Below are 20,469 nucleotides of genomic sequence, written 5' to 3' on the forward strand. Positions count from 1 at the left end.
TAGCATCCCTTAGAACAAGGTTCTGGGGTTAAGTCCTGCCTAGGTAGATTACTAACTGTGGAACCAGTGACCAGTTACTTAACCTCTCTAAACCCTTTATCAAGAGAATTGATGATACTTTCTCATGAGGTATAATGATGATTAAGTTATATGGAATATAAAAAGCCTGCGCTAGAGTCAGTACACCCTATATCCTGACTGCTTCCTGTGAGCTGCCTCTGTGCCAGGCATTCATTGAACATTCAGAGGTCGTGAAGGATATAGTATGGACCTTCAGGAAACTTAGAGTCTGGTAAGATATTATTCAATGTTAAATAATTGTTATCCAAGAGGAATGAATGAAAAGCTGTATAAGTAAGCAAAGAACTGATTAGGTAAGTCAGAGACCTATGGTATTCTCCCTTTTGCATATGTTTAGGTAGATGCCTATGAAGGGACACCTGAAAAAATTCGGGTGACCAACGTCCACACAGGTAGAAGGAACATGTTGGCTGGAAAGCAAGAGGCCATGATTGACGTCATCCAGACAAATCCCTGCCCTGAGGGCCTGAAGCTGGCCAGGCACTCCCAAGGCCACTGTAAGTTGCATTTCTTCCTGATCCTCTTCATCATTACCAATTTGTTTTATAGCTGAGCATGGCCAAAATTTTAATTTATTTTACCAATATTTATTGAACATCTATTATGTGCCAAGGAACTTGTCCTAGTGAGGAAGCTGTGTGGTAGTGAAAAAAAAAAAAAAAAAATGAAGAGTTCAAACCTAAGCTCTAATGCTTAATGCTTAGTAAGCTGTGTGGTAAGGATTTTATATTCCTGCAACTCAATTTCTTCATTTATAAAAAGAGATCATCATAATATGGACCTCACAGGGCTTTTATGAGGGCCAAATCTGACAGTATGTCATATGATAGGTACTCAGCAAATGTTTATTCTTTTCTTTTTATATATACTAGCTCCTGTTGTCTAGGTTCACATCATCATTGACATGTACTGATGATAATACTATGGTGTCATTTGTGGACTTTATTCAGGTTGTATCTTACCTGCATGTTAGTCAGGACCCTTGATTGCAAGCAACAGTAATCAAACCATACTATGTTAAACCAAAAAGAAAAGGAGATTCACCTAGTACAAAGTCTAGTCATAGTTGGATCCAGGGACACAGACAGTATCATAGTGACTTGGTATCACTTTTTCCACTCCTGGTTTTACTACCCTTTCAGTTGACACTTCAATAACAACAGAACAACCACAGTAATAGGACCTGGAATAAAGCATTTCTATACTAACCCTGTGATTTTGGGAAATTTACTTACTTTCATGTGCAAGTGGTGATACTACTACTAATTTCCTAGGGCTATTTGTCAATGCATATGAAGTTTCTGGATTATATGTTAAGTAACTATTAGTCTTTTTCATTTATTTGTATTTTGAAAAAAATCATACCATGTCTTACGTTACAATTCATGATTTATGTGTTATCTCCCATGGCACACTGTGGGCACCTTGAAATCATAGACCATTTGGTATTTTTTTCTGTATCTCTGTAACCTAACACAGTATCAGGCACACAGGAGAAACCCAACTTAATTTTGTAGAATGAAAGGATAAATCAAACTTCAGTGTCTAAAAATATGGTGGACTAGGTAATATGAATGACTCTCTTGACTAAAACAAAGTGAAGAATCAATTTTTTAAAACATTCATAAAGTATCACAGAAATGATTTATAAAGAAAAACACCCACAGGCCTGCAGTAACCAGGAAACCTGGGAGGTTCATGCCAAAGCTAACTGTTGCCTTAATGATTTTTACTGAGATCCAAATCCCTATTTAGTTTTATCCCAGATTTCTAATAATTCCCTCAAAATATTCTTTAAAATATTAACAATTGATAGTCAAAAATAACCAAACACAAGGAAACAAATCACAGTGACGGAAAACCAGCAGAACAGATAGCAGAACCAACCTACAAGATATTGCAGATATTAGAATCGTCGGTATAACACATAAGGTGTTTAATATGTTTTTGAAATAGAGAATAATATGAATGGGGAATAACCATATTTTAAAAATATTTGAAAAGGAGAAAATAATAATTGATAAATTGATATAATGCAGTGATTTCATTTTATATCACATTACCTACAGTTGAAGAGAAAATTGGTGAACTAAAAGGTAAATCTAAAGAAATTATCCAAAATTCATTCTACACGGGGAACTGATTTGAAAAAAAAAAGAGTAAAAGGGAAGATAAGTCATGGAAGATAAAGCGAGAAGTCTTAAAATAGCAATAAAATCAGAAAAATCAGAATTTCATATACGGATACTGGAAAAATGAGGAAGAGGAAATAATAGATAAAACAGATACTATCTGAGAATTTTCCAAAATTATTGAGAGAGATAAATTTGAACCAGGAACCCTAAGGTTCTTAAGCAGGATAAAGAACAGAAATCTATGCCTAGCCATGCAAAATGAAGAACATTAAAGAGTAAGAGAATATCTTAAAAGACTTTCAAAACAGACAAAGGGGAAAAACCAATCACCTACAAAAAGAAAAAAAAAAAAAAACCTGAGCTCTGACTGCTGACTTCTCAAGAGTGTGTAATGAGAATACAGTTTTGCTGAAAGAGATTAAATATCTACCTGAAATTTTATGTCTCATAAAAATGTCTTTCACAAATGAAAGAAAAATAAGATGTTGTCAGACAAATAAAAACTGGGACATTTTATTGTCAAGATAAAATGCACTGAAGGAAATTCTAAAGCATGTACTTCAGGCAGAAGGAAAATAATCACAGACAGAAAGTTGTGGATGCAAGAAAAAAAGTTAAGCAAAAGCATTAACTCAACAAAATAATGTCAAATTGAGGAAGGTCTAAAATATTATAAAATATTGAACATTCATAATGCTTATATTGAGACGGTGATTAAAGTGTCCTAAGGTTGGTAATTGTTTGGGAAGAGAATAATGGTATTAATTTGCTTCAGCCTGGAAAGAATTAGAAGAACTAGGATATATTCATTAAAATATACCATTAAAAGAGTGAGAAGATAACACCACACGTCTACAACAATCTGATCTTTGACGAACCTGACAAAAACAAGCAATGAGGAAAGGATTTCCTGTTTAATAAATGGTGCTGGGAAAACTGGCTAGCCATATGCAGAAAACAGAAACTGGGCCCCTTCCTTATACCTTACATAAAAACTAACTCAAGAAGAATTAAAGACTTAAATGTAAAATCTAAAACCATAAAAACCCAAGAAGAAAACCTAGGTAATACCATTTAGGACATAGGCATGGGCAAGGACTTCATGTCTAAAACACCAAAAGCAATGGCAAAAAAAAGCCAAAGTTGACAAATGGGATCAAATTAAACTAAAGAGCTTCTGCACAGCAAAAGCAACTATCATCAGAGTGAACAGGCAACCTTCAGAATGAGAGGGAATTTTTGGAATCTATCCATCTGACAAAGGTCTAATATCCAGAATCTACAAGGAACTTAAACAAATTTACAAGGAAAAAACAACCGTATCAAAAAGTGGGCAAAGGATATGAACAGACACTTCTCAAAAGAAGACATTTATGCAGCCAACCAACATGTGGAAAAAAAAGCTCATAATCACTGGCCATTAGAGAAATCCAAATCAAAACCACAGTAAGATATCATCTCACGCCAGTTAGAATGGCAATTATCAAAAAGTCCGTAAACAACAGATGCTGGCGAGGCTGTGGAGAAATAGGAATGCCTTTACACTGTTGGTCAGAGTGTACACTAGTTCAACCATTGCGGAAGACAGTGTGGTGATTCCTCAAGGATCTAGAACCAGAAATACCATTTGACCCAGCAATCTCATTACTGGGTATATACCCAAAGAATTATAAATAATTCTATAAAGATACATGCACATGTATGTTTATTGCAGCACTATTTACAATAGCAAAGACTTGGAAACAACTCATCAGTGATAGACTGGATAAAGAAAATGTGGCACATATATACCATGGAATACTATGCAGCCATAAAAAAGATTGAGTTCATGTCCTTTGCAAGGACATGGATGAAGCTGGAAGCCATCATTCTCAGCAAACTAACATAGGAAGAAAAAACCAAACACCACACATTCTCACTCATAAGTGGGAGTTGAGCAGTGAGGAACACATGGACACAGGGAAGGGAACATCACATACTGGGGCCTGTCGGGGTGAGAGGCAAGGGGATGGAGAGCATTAGAACAAATACTTAGTGCACGTGGGGCTTAAAACCTAGATGACAGGTTGATCGGTGCAGCAAACCACCATGGCACCATGAACCTGCACATTCTGCACAGGTATCTCAGAACTTAAAGTAAAATTTTTTTTTTTTTTTTTTTTTTGAGACAGAGTCTCGCTCTGTCGCCCAGGCTGGAGTGCAGTGGCCAGATCTCAGCTCACTGCAAGCTCCGCCTCCCGGGTTCCCGCCATTCTCCTGCCTCAGCCTCCCGAGTAGCTGGGACTACAGACGCCCGCCACCTCGCCCGGCTAGTTTTTTGTATTTTTAGTAGAGTCGGGGTTTCACCGCGTTAGCCAGGATGGTCTCGATCTCCTGACCTTGTGATCCGCCCGTCTCAGCCTCCCAAAGTGCTGGGATTACAGGCTTGAGCCACCGCGCCCGGCTAAAGTAAAATTTTTTTAAAAAATTAAAAAAGAGTGAGAAGGTAAGTCAGTGTGTAGGAGAAGATATTTGCATTATTTACATATACCATTTATATATCAAATATATACATATTTGATAAATGACTCATATTTGGAATATACATCTTCTATAAATGCTTGGTATTCAGAAAATATAAACTAGAAATCAATTTTTAGAAAAAGAAATATAGTGAAATTAGAAAAATATTGAACAGGCCCTTCCCCAAAGAGACTATCCAAAGAGCAAATACATTATGAAGATTCAATTCTGCTCAGCAAATTGTCTACCATAGAAAAGACTAAAAGTATCAAGTGTTAGTGAAGATATGGAGCAACTAAAACTCTCATGGAGTTTTAGTGGAGACTATAAGCTGAGACAACCATTCTGGAAAACTGTTTGGCAGTACTAAGGTTGAACATATGCATATCCTATGACCTAGCAATTCTGTACTTATGTATATATCCCAATATATACATATTTGGTGCACAGTTTAATGTACCAAAACACACAGACAAAATGTTTGTAGCAAAACTTTTTGTAATAGCCCCAAATTGGAAACTGTCCAAATGCCCATAAATTGGAAATGCCCATAAATTGGAAACTGTCCAAATGCCCATAAAAAGTAGAATAGATAAATAAATGGTAACCTATTCGCACAATAGAATAAAGTCATCGGAATGAACAAATTAAAACTATTTGCAACACTATGGATGAATCTCACAAACATGATATTGAAGGAAAGTAGGTGACACCATAGAGTACATACTAAATTATTCCATTATTATAACATTCAAAAATAAGTACTGCTGGTATTAGAAGTCAGGACACTGGTCACTCTTGTGGGTAACTATTAAAAGATAAATGAAAGAAAACAAATCAAAAGAAAACTGAATGGCGGAAAGAGAAGAAACTTTAGCCAGACGAAGATAAGAAAAAAATGGAACAAATAAAAATACATACTAAGATAATAGATATAAATTTTAAAATATCAGTAAACACTATAAATGTAATACACTAAATTCATTAGTGAGAAGACACATGTATTCAAATCATTCGAAATTCAAATATATTAAGTGCTTTTTATGTGCCCAGCACTGTTCTAGGAAATGGGGGTATATAGCAGCAAACAGGCAAAAATTCCTTTTCTCACGGAGGTTACACGGAGGTTACTTTCTGATCAGAGGAGACAGACAATAAAAGATCTATATTGAATGGTATTAACAGTAAATATTATGAAAAAATAAAGCAAGCTAAGAGAATTAAGGAAGCAGATGAAGGTGATAGAGGTTGCCATTTTAAAGTGCTCATGGAATGGCGTGAATCCAGGAGACAGAGCTTGCAGTGAGCCGAGATCGCGCCACTGCACTCCAGCCTGGGCGACTGAGCGAGACTCCATCTCAAAAAAAAAAAAAAAAAAAGTGCTCATGGATGACTTCAATAGACCTTAAGTAGCTGAGGAAGACAGCCATATGTGTATCTAGGATATGAACGACCTAGGAAAAGAAAAACAGTGCAAATTCCTGAGGCAGAAGTTGGCCAGATATGTTGGAGGAGCTGCAAGGAGACCAGTGTGGCCTCAGAGTAACTGAGGAAGAGTATAGTAGGAGATGGGGTCACAGAAATAACAAGGGACTTCTGTAGATCATTGCAAGAACTTTAGCATTTATAATAAACGAGATTTTTAAAACCACTGAAAGCCTTTGGAAGTACAAGAAAGGCATGACCTGATTTGCATTTTAAAAAATCATCTGGCTTCTGTCTTGAAAATAAAATGTAAGCTAAATCGGGGAGAACGGTTAGGAGGTTATTGCAATAATTTAGGTGAGAAATGGTGGTAGCTTGGAGGAGGATACTATGGTAGAATTGCTGAGATGTGTTTGAAATCAGAATATAATTTGAAACTATAGTGGACAGATGGCTTTGGATTAGAAGTGAGAAATGAGAGAGAAATGAATCAAGGATGTCTGCAAGGTTTTGGGCCTGAGCAACATAAAGGATGGAATTGCCCCTTTTATGAGATTGAATAAAATTTAGGAAAAGCAAACTTGCAGAGAGAAGTTATGAGTTTGGTTTGGAATGTAATATGTTTAGACAACCAAAAGGAAATGGTGTGAAGGCTGATAAAGTATCTGGAATTCATGAGAGATGTCTAAATTGGAGATGTAAATTTGAGAGTCGTCAGTGTTTTTAAAATGAAGCCATAAACTTTTGCATTTGCTTCAGCCAAAAGGAAGGATTGAGGAAGGAAAAAAAATGCTGCAGACTAAGAAGCAACTGTGTGTTCAGCATCTTTATTTTGTGTTGGAGAAATTTACTGATCACTCCTTGAGAAAAAGCAGGACCTTATGCCTCTGAGAGCTGACATTCATTGAGATGGTTTGGGGCCTACACGCTCACTGACTTCTTGTCAGAGGATAGAACCTTTTGCTTGGTTCATTTAGTTAATAGATACAAGTTAATGTGCTTGTTGTTTATTTCTCAAGTATATTACTTTCTATTTCTGATTAGTAGTTCAAATCTGAATATGGCTATGAATTACCCATACCCTAAATATTAACCAATGCCAACAGATAAAGAAGTGGCAGTTTTATGGTTATGACAAATTTACAACTCTGTGAAGTAAGCCAGCATCTGCATTTAGCTACCTGTGCAAACAATCCCTCTACATTTGTTAACCTGGCACACTATCTTCTGGCTAACTCCAGAATGAATTAATGAATAATATATATTGATATGTGCTCAATCAACTTGTCTGAGAAATTTTGCTTTAAAAAATGCCATAAGACAAGGTAAGATCATCTAGATGTAGAGAGATAAGCCCCAGGGATGTACCCTGGTAGACTTCAAAGTTTGAGATCAGGGATTAAAGGAAGAACCATCAAAGAAGGGAGTTACTAGTTTACTAGGTAACCAGCACCCTTTTTAAGTATGCATTTAATCCTTGCCAAAACCACATGATTCAGTGTTAGCATTATTATCCTCAACTTCAGAGAATCATAACTGAGGCGCTGCAAAGTGAGGTGGCTTGCCCAAGGATCATACATATCAAGACTGTAATCCAATTTTAGCCCATTTAATCTGCCTTTCCTTATGCTTGCTTGCATTGCCAGTGATGTGTGTGAATGACTTTATCATGGCAGCTGATGAAATGTTTTTCGGGGGCGGTTCTGGTTTCCTTTCAGGTGGGTATCTGGAGGTTTTGGAGTCGACTAAAGAAACTCCAGACCTAGGGGTCTCTAAGCCAAGTTCCATCTCGGAGGAGATATATGATGATGTTGAATACTTCAGGAAAGAGGTGTAAGTAACGTTCCAGTCTTCCAGCAAGATGAATGTGGTGAGACTTTAAAGGTACAAAAATGGTCTTTGTTATTTTCTCCCGTAGACCGAAGCCAAACTTCTGTAGCTCATTTGCCTCAAATAGTGGTAAGTATAAGAAGATATTTCTGAAGCTGCCAGTAGGAATTGCAGAATACTTCTATGACTGATTAGTGATAAGACGTCTTTTGATTATTCATATTTTAATAATACCAATTTGTGAGAAGCTAAGAGAAGCAGTATTGAGGTATGTGCTAACAGCAATATCAAGGTATGTGCTAATAAATGCATTTAGAATCAGGAACGTGAAGATGCTGGTAAGAGCATTCTTATGTAAAAGTGAATTTACTTCCTTCCTGATCTTTTTACAATGGAAGTCTGATTATAAGAATGTTTTCACTTAAAACACTTTCTTGGCTTTCTAATACTTTAAAGATTGACTTCTGACATGATCTAGAGTCCTTGACTAACCTACCCCTACAGACCTCTGGAGCATCATCTCATACTATACTCAGTCTTTACCTTTGAGACCCAGTTATGCTGACCTTCTTTTAGCTTCTATAATTTGCCAAGCTCCCACAGCAGGGTATTTTCATATGCTTCTCCCTCTCTTTCCGAAATCCTCTTTCCTCCCCTGGGTCCCTTTGCTTCACTGACTCTTAATCTTCTAATCTCAGTTCCATCATTATTTCCGCAGGGAATATTCTCCTTGGTGTACAATCTCGTAGTACCATGGACTTCTTTTTCATAGTACTTGTCACAGTGATAATTTTGTTCTTATGTGACTTTTTAATTAATGTCTCCCCTCCTAGATTATTACCTTCTTTATACATACCATTTTCTCCAGCCCCTAGCATAATGCCAAGTACATGTTAGATATTCAAAAGAATCTGTTGAATGAATGAATTCATGAATGAAAAAGTAATGGGGAGGTGTTGGTCAAAGGATACAAAGTTTCAATTAGGAGAAGTACCTTCAGGAGGTTTATAGTACAACATAGTGATTATAGTTAGTAACAAAGTATTCTATACTTGAAAATTGCTGAGAGTAGATTTTTAAATTCTCTCCAGGAGGAAGTATGTGAGGTAATGAATATGTTAACTAGCTTGACTTAGTCATTCCACTATGTATACAATTATCAAAACATGTTATAGATCATAAATATATATAATTATTTGTCAATTTTTAAATAAATTTTAGAAAAAGAAAAAGCAATGGAGGAGAGAGAATCAAATGTTACTCTGATTGATCTTCCTAGAATCCCAGAAGTTTAGAGGGAAAAACAACTTTAAATATCATTAAACCCAGTACACTCATTTTAAAAAGAAAATTGAGACATAGAGAAGTGACTCCTCTAAGATCATTGTGTGTTAAAGTCGAGTTTTGAACCTGAAAATCCTGACACTTAATTCAAAGTTCTTTCCATTAGACTCTGTTTCAGGATTGAACTAAAGTATATCTGTGTATGTTAAGCTTATGTTTTGGGCTAGGCCAAAGCCATGTTGTGAAGGGAGAGATTATTCAAGATATATTTCATTTTCCATGGTTTCCCCGGCATTCAGCGCAATGCCTGATGCTTAGTAAATTCTGATTATTATGTATTAAATACAGAAAGGAGGGAGGGTGGAAGGAAGGAATCTATTGAAGAACCAATTGTCTTTGACTAAATCAGTTCAAACTTGGAATCAGGTGGAAATGAGTCTTAATTTTCTTTTATACGTACTTTTATAGAGTTTTAAGTATTTTTACCATATGCTTTTAAACACATGTGGCTGAGTTTCAGTAAAAACTGTTTAACAAAAGAAAGATCAAAGTACCTAGCATCTAGTAAATATCTAAACATTTTTGTTAAATATGAATCTGAACTATTGCTATTGGAATGAATATAAGTAGGGTTTTTTTTTAATTTCAGAAGAAAACAGAGGAGAAATGTATGAAGATGTCTACAAAACAAAGAACCACTACCCAAAGGCAGAGTGAGTGTCTGTCTTTCTTGGCTTTGTAGGCTAATGACACTTCCTATTAGTCTAGTAAAGCCAGAGTTTAAGTGAGAACCCACCTCCACCCCGCCCCACCGCCACCCCCGACTTCCATCATTATCTTTTAGGAAAGATTCACACTGAAAGTTATGATAACCTATTGTAATATTACAATTGTGATCAACAGGATACTTGTAACTGTGTACAATCGTATACTATACATATTAAATCACATTGTTCTCGCTTTTGAGAAATACTCATTTCCCAGAGTAAAGGATTCTGATATTGGGTTAGGAAATAAGTAATAAAAGAGACATAAATATTAATAAAACTTGCTTCAATTCTATAGCTGTTTTTCCAGGAACAAATCAATGGTTATGACTTACCCGTGTCTCTGTAAGTTAGTAAGCCTATCTATGGGATTTGGGCTTAATATAACATGTAGTGATCCAGTGTTATCAAGAATAAAATTTGTTCAGATGGGTATTATTCGACAAGTTTAGTTATTAAGGACATGTTGTGGAAAAGAAAACAGTAGTGGTCAAAAGCAAGGAGTTTAAGGGTTCAAGGGGAAAAAGGAGACCCTGAACTGGGCATGCTGATTGGCATGATGTGGGCATATCATTCCCTCACTCTACCCCCTAAAAGCCCCAAAAGGATATTTGACAGAATTGTACTTATCAGCTGGGTAATCAATGTATCACCATTGCTATATTATTCAGTAAATTAAAAATCAATGATAAGAATTTCAAGAGCCAGGATTTCCTTTCTTTTCTTTTTTCTTTTTTTTTTTTTTTTAGGTCTTGGGTATAAACATTTTTTCATTTTATTTTTTTGAAAAGTATTTTTGTTATTACAGTTTTGCCTAGTAGATATTCGAGAGTGATGTGATGATTTTGTCCAAATGGGCGTATTTTTTCTGTTGTTATATTTGTTATTTTCTCATTCACTTACATGGTAGTGAGCAAGTACAGGATAATTGCCTTTTTTGAATTGACTATAAAATGTTTTTAATTTGATATAATATTAGGTCATTATTTTTTAATGCTCTAATGTTTATTGAGAGTAAAGTATATCCCATAATTGTGGAATATTATGTTTGACATATACCAATTAATCTGAATTTTTGAGTTATATTGTTTAAACAATACTGTCAGGTCTCTGTTTGAAGAAGTCAGATTACATAGTGTGCACAGTCTAGATAAGGAAGATGAACAATAAAGAAATAAACACATCGACAAAATTTTAGATACTGGTGAATATAAAGTAGGGAGAAGTAAGAGTTGTTGACTGGTCAAGGAATTTAGGTTGGATGGTCACCAAAGAGGTATATTTTGTCATAGTTAAGACTCATACAGCCAACAGACACATGAAAAAATGCTCATCATCACTCGCCATCAGAGAAATGCAAATCAAAACCACAATGCAGGCCGGGCGCGGTGCCTCAAGCCTGTAATCCCAGCACTTTGGGAGGCCGAGATGGGCGGATCACGAGGTCAGGAGATCGAGACCATCCTGGCTAACACTGTGAAACCCCGTCTCTACTAAAAAATACAAAAAACTAGCCGGGCGAGGTGGCGGGCGCCTGTAGTCCCAGCTACTCGGGAGGCTGAGGCAGGAGAATGGCGTGAACCTGGGAGGCAGAGCTTGCAGTGAGCTGAGATCCAGCCACTGCACTCCAGCCCGGGCGACAGAATGAGACTCCGTCTCAAAAAAAGAAAAAAAAAAAAAAAAAAAAAAAAAAACCACAATGCGATACCATCTCACACCAGTTAGAATGGCAATCATTAAAAAATCAGGAGGAAACAATAGGTGCTGGAGAGGATGTGGAGAAATAGGAACACTTTTACACTGTTGGTGGGACTGTAAACTAGTTCAACCATTGTGGAAAACAGTGTGGCGATTCCTCAAGGATCTAGAACTAGAAATACCATTTGACCCAGCCATCCCATTACTGGGGATATACCCAAAGGATTATAAATCACGATGCTGTAAAGACACATGCACACGTATGTTTATTGCAGCACTATTCACAATAGCAAAGACTTGGAATCAACCCAAATGTCCATCAGTGACAGACTGGATTAAGAAAATGTGGCACATATACACCATGGAATACCATGCAGCCATAAAAAAGGATGAGTTCGTGTCCTTTGTAGGGACATGGATGCTGTTGGGAACAATCATTCTCAGCAAACTATCGAAGAACAGAAAACCAAACACCGCATGTTCTCACTCATAGGTGGGAATTGAGTCAGGATTTTCTATAATGTATTTCTAGTACAGTTTGTAAACTACATTTCCCTGAGTTATCTTTTCCTCTAAAGGGAAGACTGCTTCATAAAATCTGCAAAATAGAGACTACTTGCAATAGTTTGTCTTGAAATATAATTACTCCCTTCATAGTTGACTGGTGTGTGCTACTTCGTATCACATCTAAACAAAGAAGAAAAGCATATAATTCAATAAGGCATTTTCTTGCTCTTTCTTGAGTGGGATGTGTTTTGGACATGAAACCAAAGCCTCTGGTTCTTTATTTTTTTAATAGACTCAGGGGTACATGTGCAGGTTTGATACATAGATATATTGCCTAATGATGAGGTATGGGTTTCTAGTGTACCCATTACCCAAATAGTGAACATTGTACCCAATAGGGAACTTTCCAACCCTCATTCTTCCTCCCACCCTCCCCCTTTTTGGAGTCCCCAGTGTCTGTTATTTCCATCTTTATGTCCATGTATACCTATTGTTTAGCTCCCACCTGTAAGTGAGAACATGTGGCATTTGATTTTATAATACAACAGCCTTCTCTATCTCTAGTACTCTCTTAAACGCCATGTTACTTATGTCCTGTGATTCCTCTTAGTTTAGATGGAAAAGAAGCACTCAAAAGACTGCAGCAATTCTTCAAGAAAGAAAAGGATAGATTTAAAATAAAGAAAACCAAGTCAAAAGAAAACTTAAGGTAAAAAGTCCCTTTAAATCCCTTTCCATGAGGGGATTAACCTGGTAGATACACAGGTTGATGTTATCCATCCAGTCTAAGAAACAGTGAAGGGGATATCAGAAACTAAAACCAAGGATCTGGCCATCATCTGCCCCTTTCTTGTGAATTTTTGATTGAACTACATGCACAGAGACTAATTAATGAAAAAGTGGCATGTTCCTTTGAAAAAATGGCAGAGAAAGGGTTGAAAATGAGAGTAGAGGGAAAATCTTAAGCAAAGTCCAGAAAGGAAACTTTCCTCATCATCCTTAACATCCTATTCCTGTTGTTACCGCTAAGCGTTATGTTACTTACCATGTCCTTTTATGCTTTTTGGGCCCTACAAGCCCCAGTAGTTTTTATCTGTCTACTGTTTCATATTTAATTTATCTCCCTTGAGAGCAGCAATGTGGAAGGGGGAGATGAGCTGCTCAGCTGAACAGTTCATGTATTGCAAGGTCTTAGACCTGGAAAAGACCCTCTGAGATGACCTAGGCTAAGTGCCAGTTTTGGGAGAGGTTCCAAACTCACTAGCACTAGAAAGAGATATGAGGGGAACCTGGATTCTAGATTCTAGTACCAGTTCTGCCATTTATTCCATGTATAACCATGGGCATATCACTTCCTTTGTATACCCACAGCATTCCAGTTTTCTCTTGTATATAATGGAAGGGGGACTCTGGAGACACTTTGCAGGCAATAGATAGATAGGTAGATATTAAGGTGCTCCTCAATTTATGATGGGGTTATGTCCCAATAAACTCATTGCAACTCTAAAATATGTTAAGTTAAAAGTGCGTTTAATACATCTACCAAACGTCATCGCTTAGCCTAGCCCATCTTAAACATGCTCGGAATACTTTCATTAGCCTACAGTTGGGCAAAATCATCTAACACAAAGCCTGTCTACAATAAAGTGTTGACTATCTCATGTAATTTATCGAATACTGTACTGAAAGTGGAAAAAGAATGGTCTTAAGGATACTTGAAGTAGGTTTCTACTGAATGCATATCCCTTTCACACCACTGTAAAGCAGAAAAATTGCAAGTCCAACCATTGTAAGACTGGGAACATCTGTATAGATATAAAGATATAGAGATTTTATTTTGTGAGGGCAGAAGATGATAAAATAATTTGCCCAAGGTCATTATCTATAGTGAGATGGAATTATGTTGTTCTACCCTGAAGTTCTTTTTGATTATAAAGTTTCAGAGTTTTGTGACTTTAAGTCCGACTGTCAGTTGGATCTAGATCTACCAAGAGACCCAACAAAACATGAGGTTTATAAATGGTAGTCCTAATATGGAAGAAGAGGGAGTTTACCTTCTGGGGTCAACAAGACCCTATGCACAAAGGCAGACCCTGGCCTTAGCAAATTAGATGTTTTCTGAGAGAAACTTATTGGCACGATAACGTGCAGTCCCATAATATTTGAGCCAGATGAGAATGCTAATATTTTTAAGATGCAAATCTAATTACCTTTCTCTCAAAACTATTGGTTGGCTACATACAACGTTTAGAACAAATATCCAGTTCCTTAGCCTGGCAAGTAAATACTTCATGGCTGTCCCCATTTTACTTCTCTAGTTCTGTCTCTCACTAAAAGTAACTCTCACTACCATCCGATCCACATAGCTATAGATCTTACACTCTGCCATGGTGTCTCATGCCTCCATGCTTTGAACATGACATTCCCATGGTCTGCAATGTACCTGCCCTCCTCCAGCCTTCTTTTATTCTCAAAGTTCTAGTTTTCCCTCAAAATTCGATCAAATATTATCCCTGCTTGAATTCCTCCTCTGAACTGCTCTTTCCAAACCTGGATTACCTATGTTTCCTTTGTGTTCCCATAACATCCTGTGCACATCTTGTGAATCTGTTAATACCAGAGGAACCATTTTTCTTGGAGTCAGAGAATACCAGGGCAAGAAGGGCAATCCAGCATCATCAATATGTTATTGGAGATCTGTCAGCTCATCTTTCAGAACATGTTTTTTCTCTGTAACTCTTTTGTGTCTTTTGTCAATCAACAGTGCGTTTTCCCTTTTGCTGCCTGATTTAGGTAAGTGCCATTTGCTTATTGCTGACCAAAAGTACTCAGTTTTCATATATTCAGAGGCAGGGAAAGAGAAATGGTAACCCTTCCTGCATTCCCACATTTGATGAAAAATTGATCTACCAAAATCAAAGAAGATGTTTCCTATAGAAGTATTTTTTTTACATTGAGGAAGATGAATAATGTTTCTCAAGTATCTACTATATACCGTGCCCTGGAGCAGATGTGTTCCTCTTAAAATCCCAGAGAAATAAATGTTATCATCCCTTTTCAGAGAAGCTGTAGAACCTACATCCATATTTAAGTGATCCAGGATTTGTATTCCAGTCTCTCTAACTATGAAACTCATGCATTTTGCATTCTACCATACTGCCTTTTGAAGGATTTGATATCCTTCATTCTAATTAAGACATAATAAGTTGAATATGATCACATTGCCACCAGCAAACTAACTGAATTGAGAATGGATCATTGGAATGTTGTTTGCTTTTCCATTAAAATAATAGTGCATAAATTAGCACAGTGCATGACACATACTAGGCTATCAGTACACGTTCAGTACATTGAATTTATCATGTGTTCTGTTGTTTGTTAATTTTTGTTTAGTGGCTCTAGCTATGTGGCTACCTGGATGTCACTTGAACTTGACAATTCAAATGTATATTTCATAAATATGAGTTTTCTGAACTAAAAAACAAATGACAATTATATACAGCTGATAAAATCCCACATCTCAACATATCCTTGGTCTATGTTTAAAAGAAAAAAGCTGACTTAGAATAGACACGCATTGTATCCCCACTCACATTTAAAGGTATTTAATAAAATAAGGGAGTGAATAATTATGAATAATTATACCCAAAGGTCTCAAACTTGTTCAGTGGTGAATCACCTGAAAATCATGTAATTCTATGTAGAGTGCCAAGGAAAGTTAATATTGTAAAATGAAAATGCCTAATCATTTTTATGGCACTAAGTCAGATTCAACATTATGCAAGATTATTGTAAAGGAGCAATTACCAATGATTTGAAATAAAAACCATGGAAGAAAAATCAACATGACTATTCTATTAAGCTCTTTCTTCCCTCTAGTAGTTAAGAAAAGACCTCACTATTCTAGCAGTATAGCATATTTGTTCAATTCCAGAAAGATGGGAACTTAGTCTAAAAATGATTCTTTGAGCAACTCATTTTTCTGGAACTCTTTGTGAAGTCAAATTAATATAAATATATATGTTTTGAGATACTGGGACATCAAACTTTTTTTTTAATCTTTCAGTTGAATTTCTTCCCAAATAGAGAATATTTTTATTCTTTGATTCTTCCAGTCTATTTGTATTCTATAATCAGATTTTGCCAAGACAGACCTGAAGATGCACCTGGATAATTAGGTAATTTGGTATAATTTGGAAAGTCAGTGTTTATATAAACCATGCTTAATAATGGACTATTTTGATCCTGTCTTGACCCTAGAACTTAAGTCTCAGGAAGTTATTATCTATGATGATGTGGACCTGAGTGAAAAAGAGTCAAAGTAAGTCAATTTACCTTATTGGTTATCCCTGCTGATATTTGACCCATTTCCTGATGCTTTCTTAATTATGATCACAGAACCATCTTTTCAGACCCTTGGAGATTGAATGAAAAGTCAACTTGAGATAGTCTTCTCACTAACAGGAGAAAACACTGAATAACATATATGATCCAACAGTGGTAGGTGACCATAAAAGGCATTGGAGGTTTTGAGTCTGTTTCTGATTTTCATTTTTGAATTTAGACTTGAATCTCATATTAACACATTTTAAAAATTATCTCCAATGTATACGACAACATGGAGGATAGCAAGCACTATGTGACAGAACCTCCGTATTCAAGGACTAAATAACTATAATTTATCAAAAAAGATGGCTGGATGCAGTGGCTCTTGCCTGTAATCCCAGCACTTTGAGAGGCTGAGGTAGGTGGATTGCCTCAGTCCAGAAGTTCAAGACCAGCCTGGGAAGCATGGCAAAATCCCATCTCTACTAAACTAGCCAGGCATGGTGGCACATGCCTGTAGTCCCAGCTATTCAGGAGGCTGAGGTGTAAGGATGGCTTGAGCCTTTGAGTCAGAGGTGTAGTGAGCTGGGATCACACCACTAGGCTCCAGCCTGGGTGATGGAGCCAGACCCTGTTTCAAACACCCCCCCAAAAAAAAAAACAAAAAAAACCAAACCAAAACAAAACAAAAAGCCATCCTTAAGTTTGCTACTCCCTCTCCAGTCACTTGTTATTTATACTTCTCCTCTTAACCAACTGGTTAAAAATAAAAGTCTCCTCTGTTCATGTTTGATTCATCTTTCCTTGATCACTTCAATTGGGTTTCCTATTATACCATTGAACTTATTTTTGGTAAGGTCACTAACAACTCCTTTGTTAAATCCAATGGATACTTTTAAGCCTTTATTTTATTTGTCTTCTCTATATCTTAAACTATGAACCACGCCATCCTCCAAAGGAAAAAAAATACTAGTTTTTCCCTAGGTTTCCATATTGTTATTATTTCTTCATTATTTGATGTTATTTTTAAGTTGACATATAATAATTGTACATATTTTCCAGGTATATAGTGATGTTTCGATACATAAAATATATAGTGATAAGATCAGGGTAATTAGCATATTCATCATCAAACATTCATCATTTCTTTGTGTTGAAAATATTCAATATCTCCCTTCTAGCTATTTAAAACTATGTAATATATTATTGTTAACTATAGTCATCCTATGCTAGTTGTATTAGTCCATTTTTACACTGCTATAAAGAAATACCTGAGACTGGGTAATTAATAAAGGAAAGAAGTTTAATTGACTCACAGTTCAGCGTGGCTGGTGAGGCCTCAGGAAACTTACAATCACAGCAGAAGGGGAAGAGGCACATATTATGTGGTGGCAGGTGAGAGAGAGAAGAGAAAGTGAAGGGGGAAGAACTCCTTATAAAGCCATTAGAACTCATGAGAACTCATTCACTCTCATGAGGACACTATGTGGGAAACTGCCCCCATGATCCAGTCACCTCCCTCCCTTGACACGTGGGGATTACAATTCAGGTAAGGTTTAGGTGGAGACACAAAGCCTGACCATATCAGTAATATAGAACACTAGAACATATTCGTCATATCTCACTGTATATTGTATCCTAAAGTAATCTCTCCCTATTCCCTACTTTCCCAGGCTTTAGCATCCTCTGTTCTACTCTTTATTTCTATGAGAGCGACCTTTTTTAGCTTCCATATATGAATGAGAACATGTGGTGCTTAACTTTCTATTCCTGGCTTATTTCACTTAACATAATGTCCTCCACTTCCATCCATGTTGCTGTGAATGACATGATTTCATTCTTTTTTATGACTGAATAGTTCTCTGCCATGTGTATGTTTATCACATTTTCTTTACCATTCATTTGATGTTGGATACCTAAGTTGATTCCATATGTTGGCTATCACATATAGTGCTGCAATAAGCATGGGAGCATAGATGCCTCTTTGATATAATGATTTCATTTCCTTTGGATTAATACCCAGCAATGGAACTGCTGAATCATGTGGTATTTCAATTCGTAATTTTTTAGGAACCTCCATACTGTTATTCATAGGTGCTGTACTATTGATATTCCCACTAAGAATGAAGAAGGGTTTCCTGTACTCCACATCCTTGTCAGCCTGTGTTGTTTTTTGTCTTTTTGATGATTGTCATCCTAACAGGGATGAAATGATACCTCATTGTGGTTTTGATTTGCATTTCCCTGGTGATTAGTGATGTTGAACATTTTAAAATATTTGTATTGGTCATTGTATTTTATTTTATTTTTTTATTATACTTTAAGTTCTAGGGTACAAGTGCTCTACGTGCAAGTTTGTTACATAGGTATACATGTGCCATGTTGGTTTGCTGCACCCATCAACTCATCAAGTGCATTAGCATTATTTCTCCTAATGCTATCCCTCCCCTAGGCCCGCACCGACTGACAAGCCCTGGTGTGTGATGTTCCCCGCCCTGTGTCTAAGTGTTCTCATTGTTCAATTCCTACCTATGAGTTAGAACATGCAGTGTTTCATTTTCTGTCCTTGTGATAGTTTGCTGAGAATGATGGTTTCCAGATTCATCCATGTCTCTGCAAAGGGCATGAACTCATCCTTTTTATGGCTGCGTAGTATTCCATGGTATATATGTGCCACATTTTCTTAATCTAGTCTATCATTGATGGACATTTGGGTTGGTTTCAAGTCTTTGCTATTTCAAAGACACAGACTGGCAAATTGGATAAAGGGTCAAGACCCATCAGTGTGCTGTATTCAGGTGATCCATCTCATGTGCAAAGAGACACATAGGCTCAAAATAAAGGGATGGAGGAAGATCTACCAAGCAAATGGAAAGCAAAAGAAAAAAGCAGGGGTTGCAATCCTAGTCTCGGATAAAACAGACTTTAAACCAACAAAGATCAAAAGAGACAAAGAAGGCCATTACATTATTGTAAAGGGATCAATTCAACAAGAAAAGCTAACTATCCTAAATATATATGCACCCAATACAGGAGCACCCAGATTCATAAAACAAGTCCTTAGAGACCTACAAAGAGACTTAGACTCCCACACAATAATAATGGGAGACTTTAACACTCCACTGTCAATATTAAACAGATCAACAAGACAGAAGGTTAACAAGGATATCCAGGACTTGAACTCAGCTCTGCACCAAGCAGACCTAATAGACATCTGCAGAAATCTCCACCCCAAATCAACAGAATATACATTCTTCTCAGCACCACATCACACTTATTCTAAAATTGACCTCATAATTGGAAGTAAAGTATTCCTCAGCAAATGTGAAAAAACAGAAATCATAACAAACTGCCTCTCAGACCACAGTGCAATCAAATTGGAACTCAGGATTGAGAAACTCATTCAAAACCACAAAACTACATGAAAACTGAACAACCTGCTCCAAAATGATTACTGGGTAAATAACGAAATGAAGGCAGAAGTAAAGATGTTCTTTGAAACCAATGAGAACAAAGATACAACGTATCAGAGTCTCTGGGATACATTTAAAGCAGTGTGTAGAGGGAAATTTATAGCACTAAATGCCCACAAGAGAAAGCAGGAAAGATCTAAAACTGACACCCTAACTTCACAATTAGAAGAACTAGAGAAGCAAGAGCAAACAAATTCAAAAGCTAGCAGAAGGCAAGAAATAACTAAGATCAGAGCAGAACTGAAGGAGACAGAGACACACACACACAAAAAAAGTTCAAAAAGTCAATGAATTCAGGAGCTGGTTTTTTGAAAAGATCAACAAAATTGATAAACCACTAGCAAGACTAATAAAGAAGAAAAGAGAGAAGAATCAAATAGATGCAATAAAAAATGATAAAGGGGATATCGCCACCAATCCCACAGAAATACAAACTACCAT

The 20,469-nt window shown here is 36.6% G+C and overlaps 1 protein-coding gene across 1 annotated transcript in view; it reads left to right on the forward strand.

Moving 5' to 3' along the window:
• Nucleotides 1–20,469, forward strand: part of FYB2 (FYN binding protein 2) — a 102,234-nt gene that overhangs the window by 67,048 nt on the left and 14,717 nt on the right. The window contains exons 9-15 of the mRNA XM_023186820.3: nucleotides 419–578; nucleotides 7,862–7,976; nucleotides 8,062–8,102; nucleotides 9,907–9,970; nucleotides 12,840–12,938; nucleotides 14,994–15,022; nucleotides 16,490–16,550. Coding sequence (XP_023042588.2) covers nucleotides 419–578; nucleotides 7,862–7,976; nucleotides 8,062–8,102; nucleotides 9,907–9,970; nucleotides 12,840–12,938; nucleotides 14,994–15,022; nucleotides 16,490–16,550 — 569 coding nt within the window. The remainder of the gene's footprint in view (nucleotides 1–418; nucleotides 579–7,861; nucleotides 7,977–8,061; nucleotides 8,103–9,906; nucleotides 9,971–12,839; nucleotides 12,939–14,993; nucleotides 15,023–16,489; nucleotides 16,551–20,469) is intronic.

The sequence above is a fragment of the Piliocolobus tephrosceles genome, chromosome 1 (assembly GCF_002776525.5).
Source record: "Piliocolobus tephrosceles isolate RC106 chromosome 1, ASM277652v3, whole genome shotgun sequence".
Classification (NCBI taxonomy): Eukaryota; Metazoa; Chordata; class Mammalia; order Primates; family Cercopithecidae; genus Piliocolobus; species Piliocolobus tephrosceles.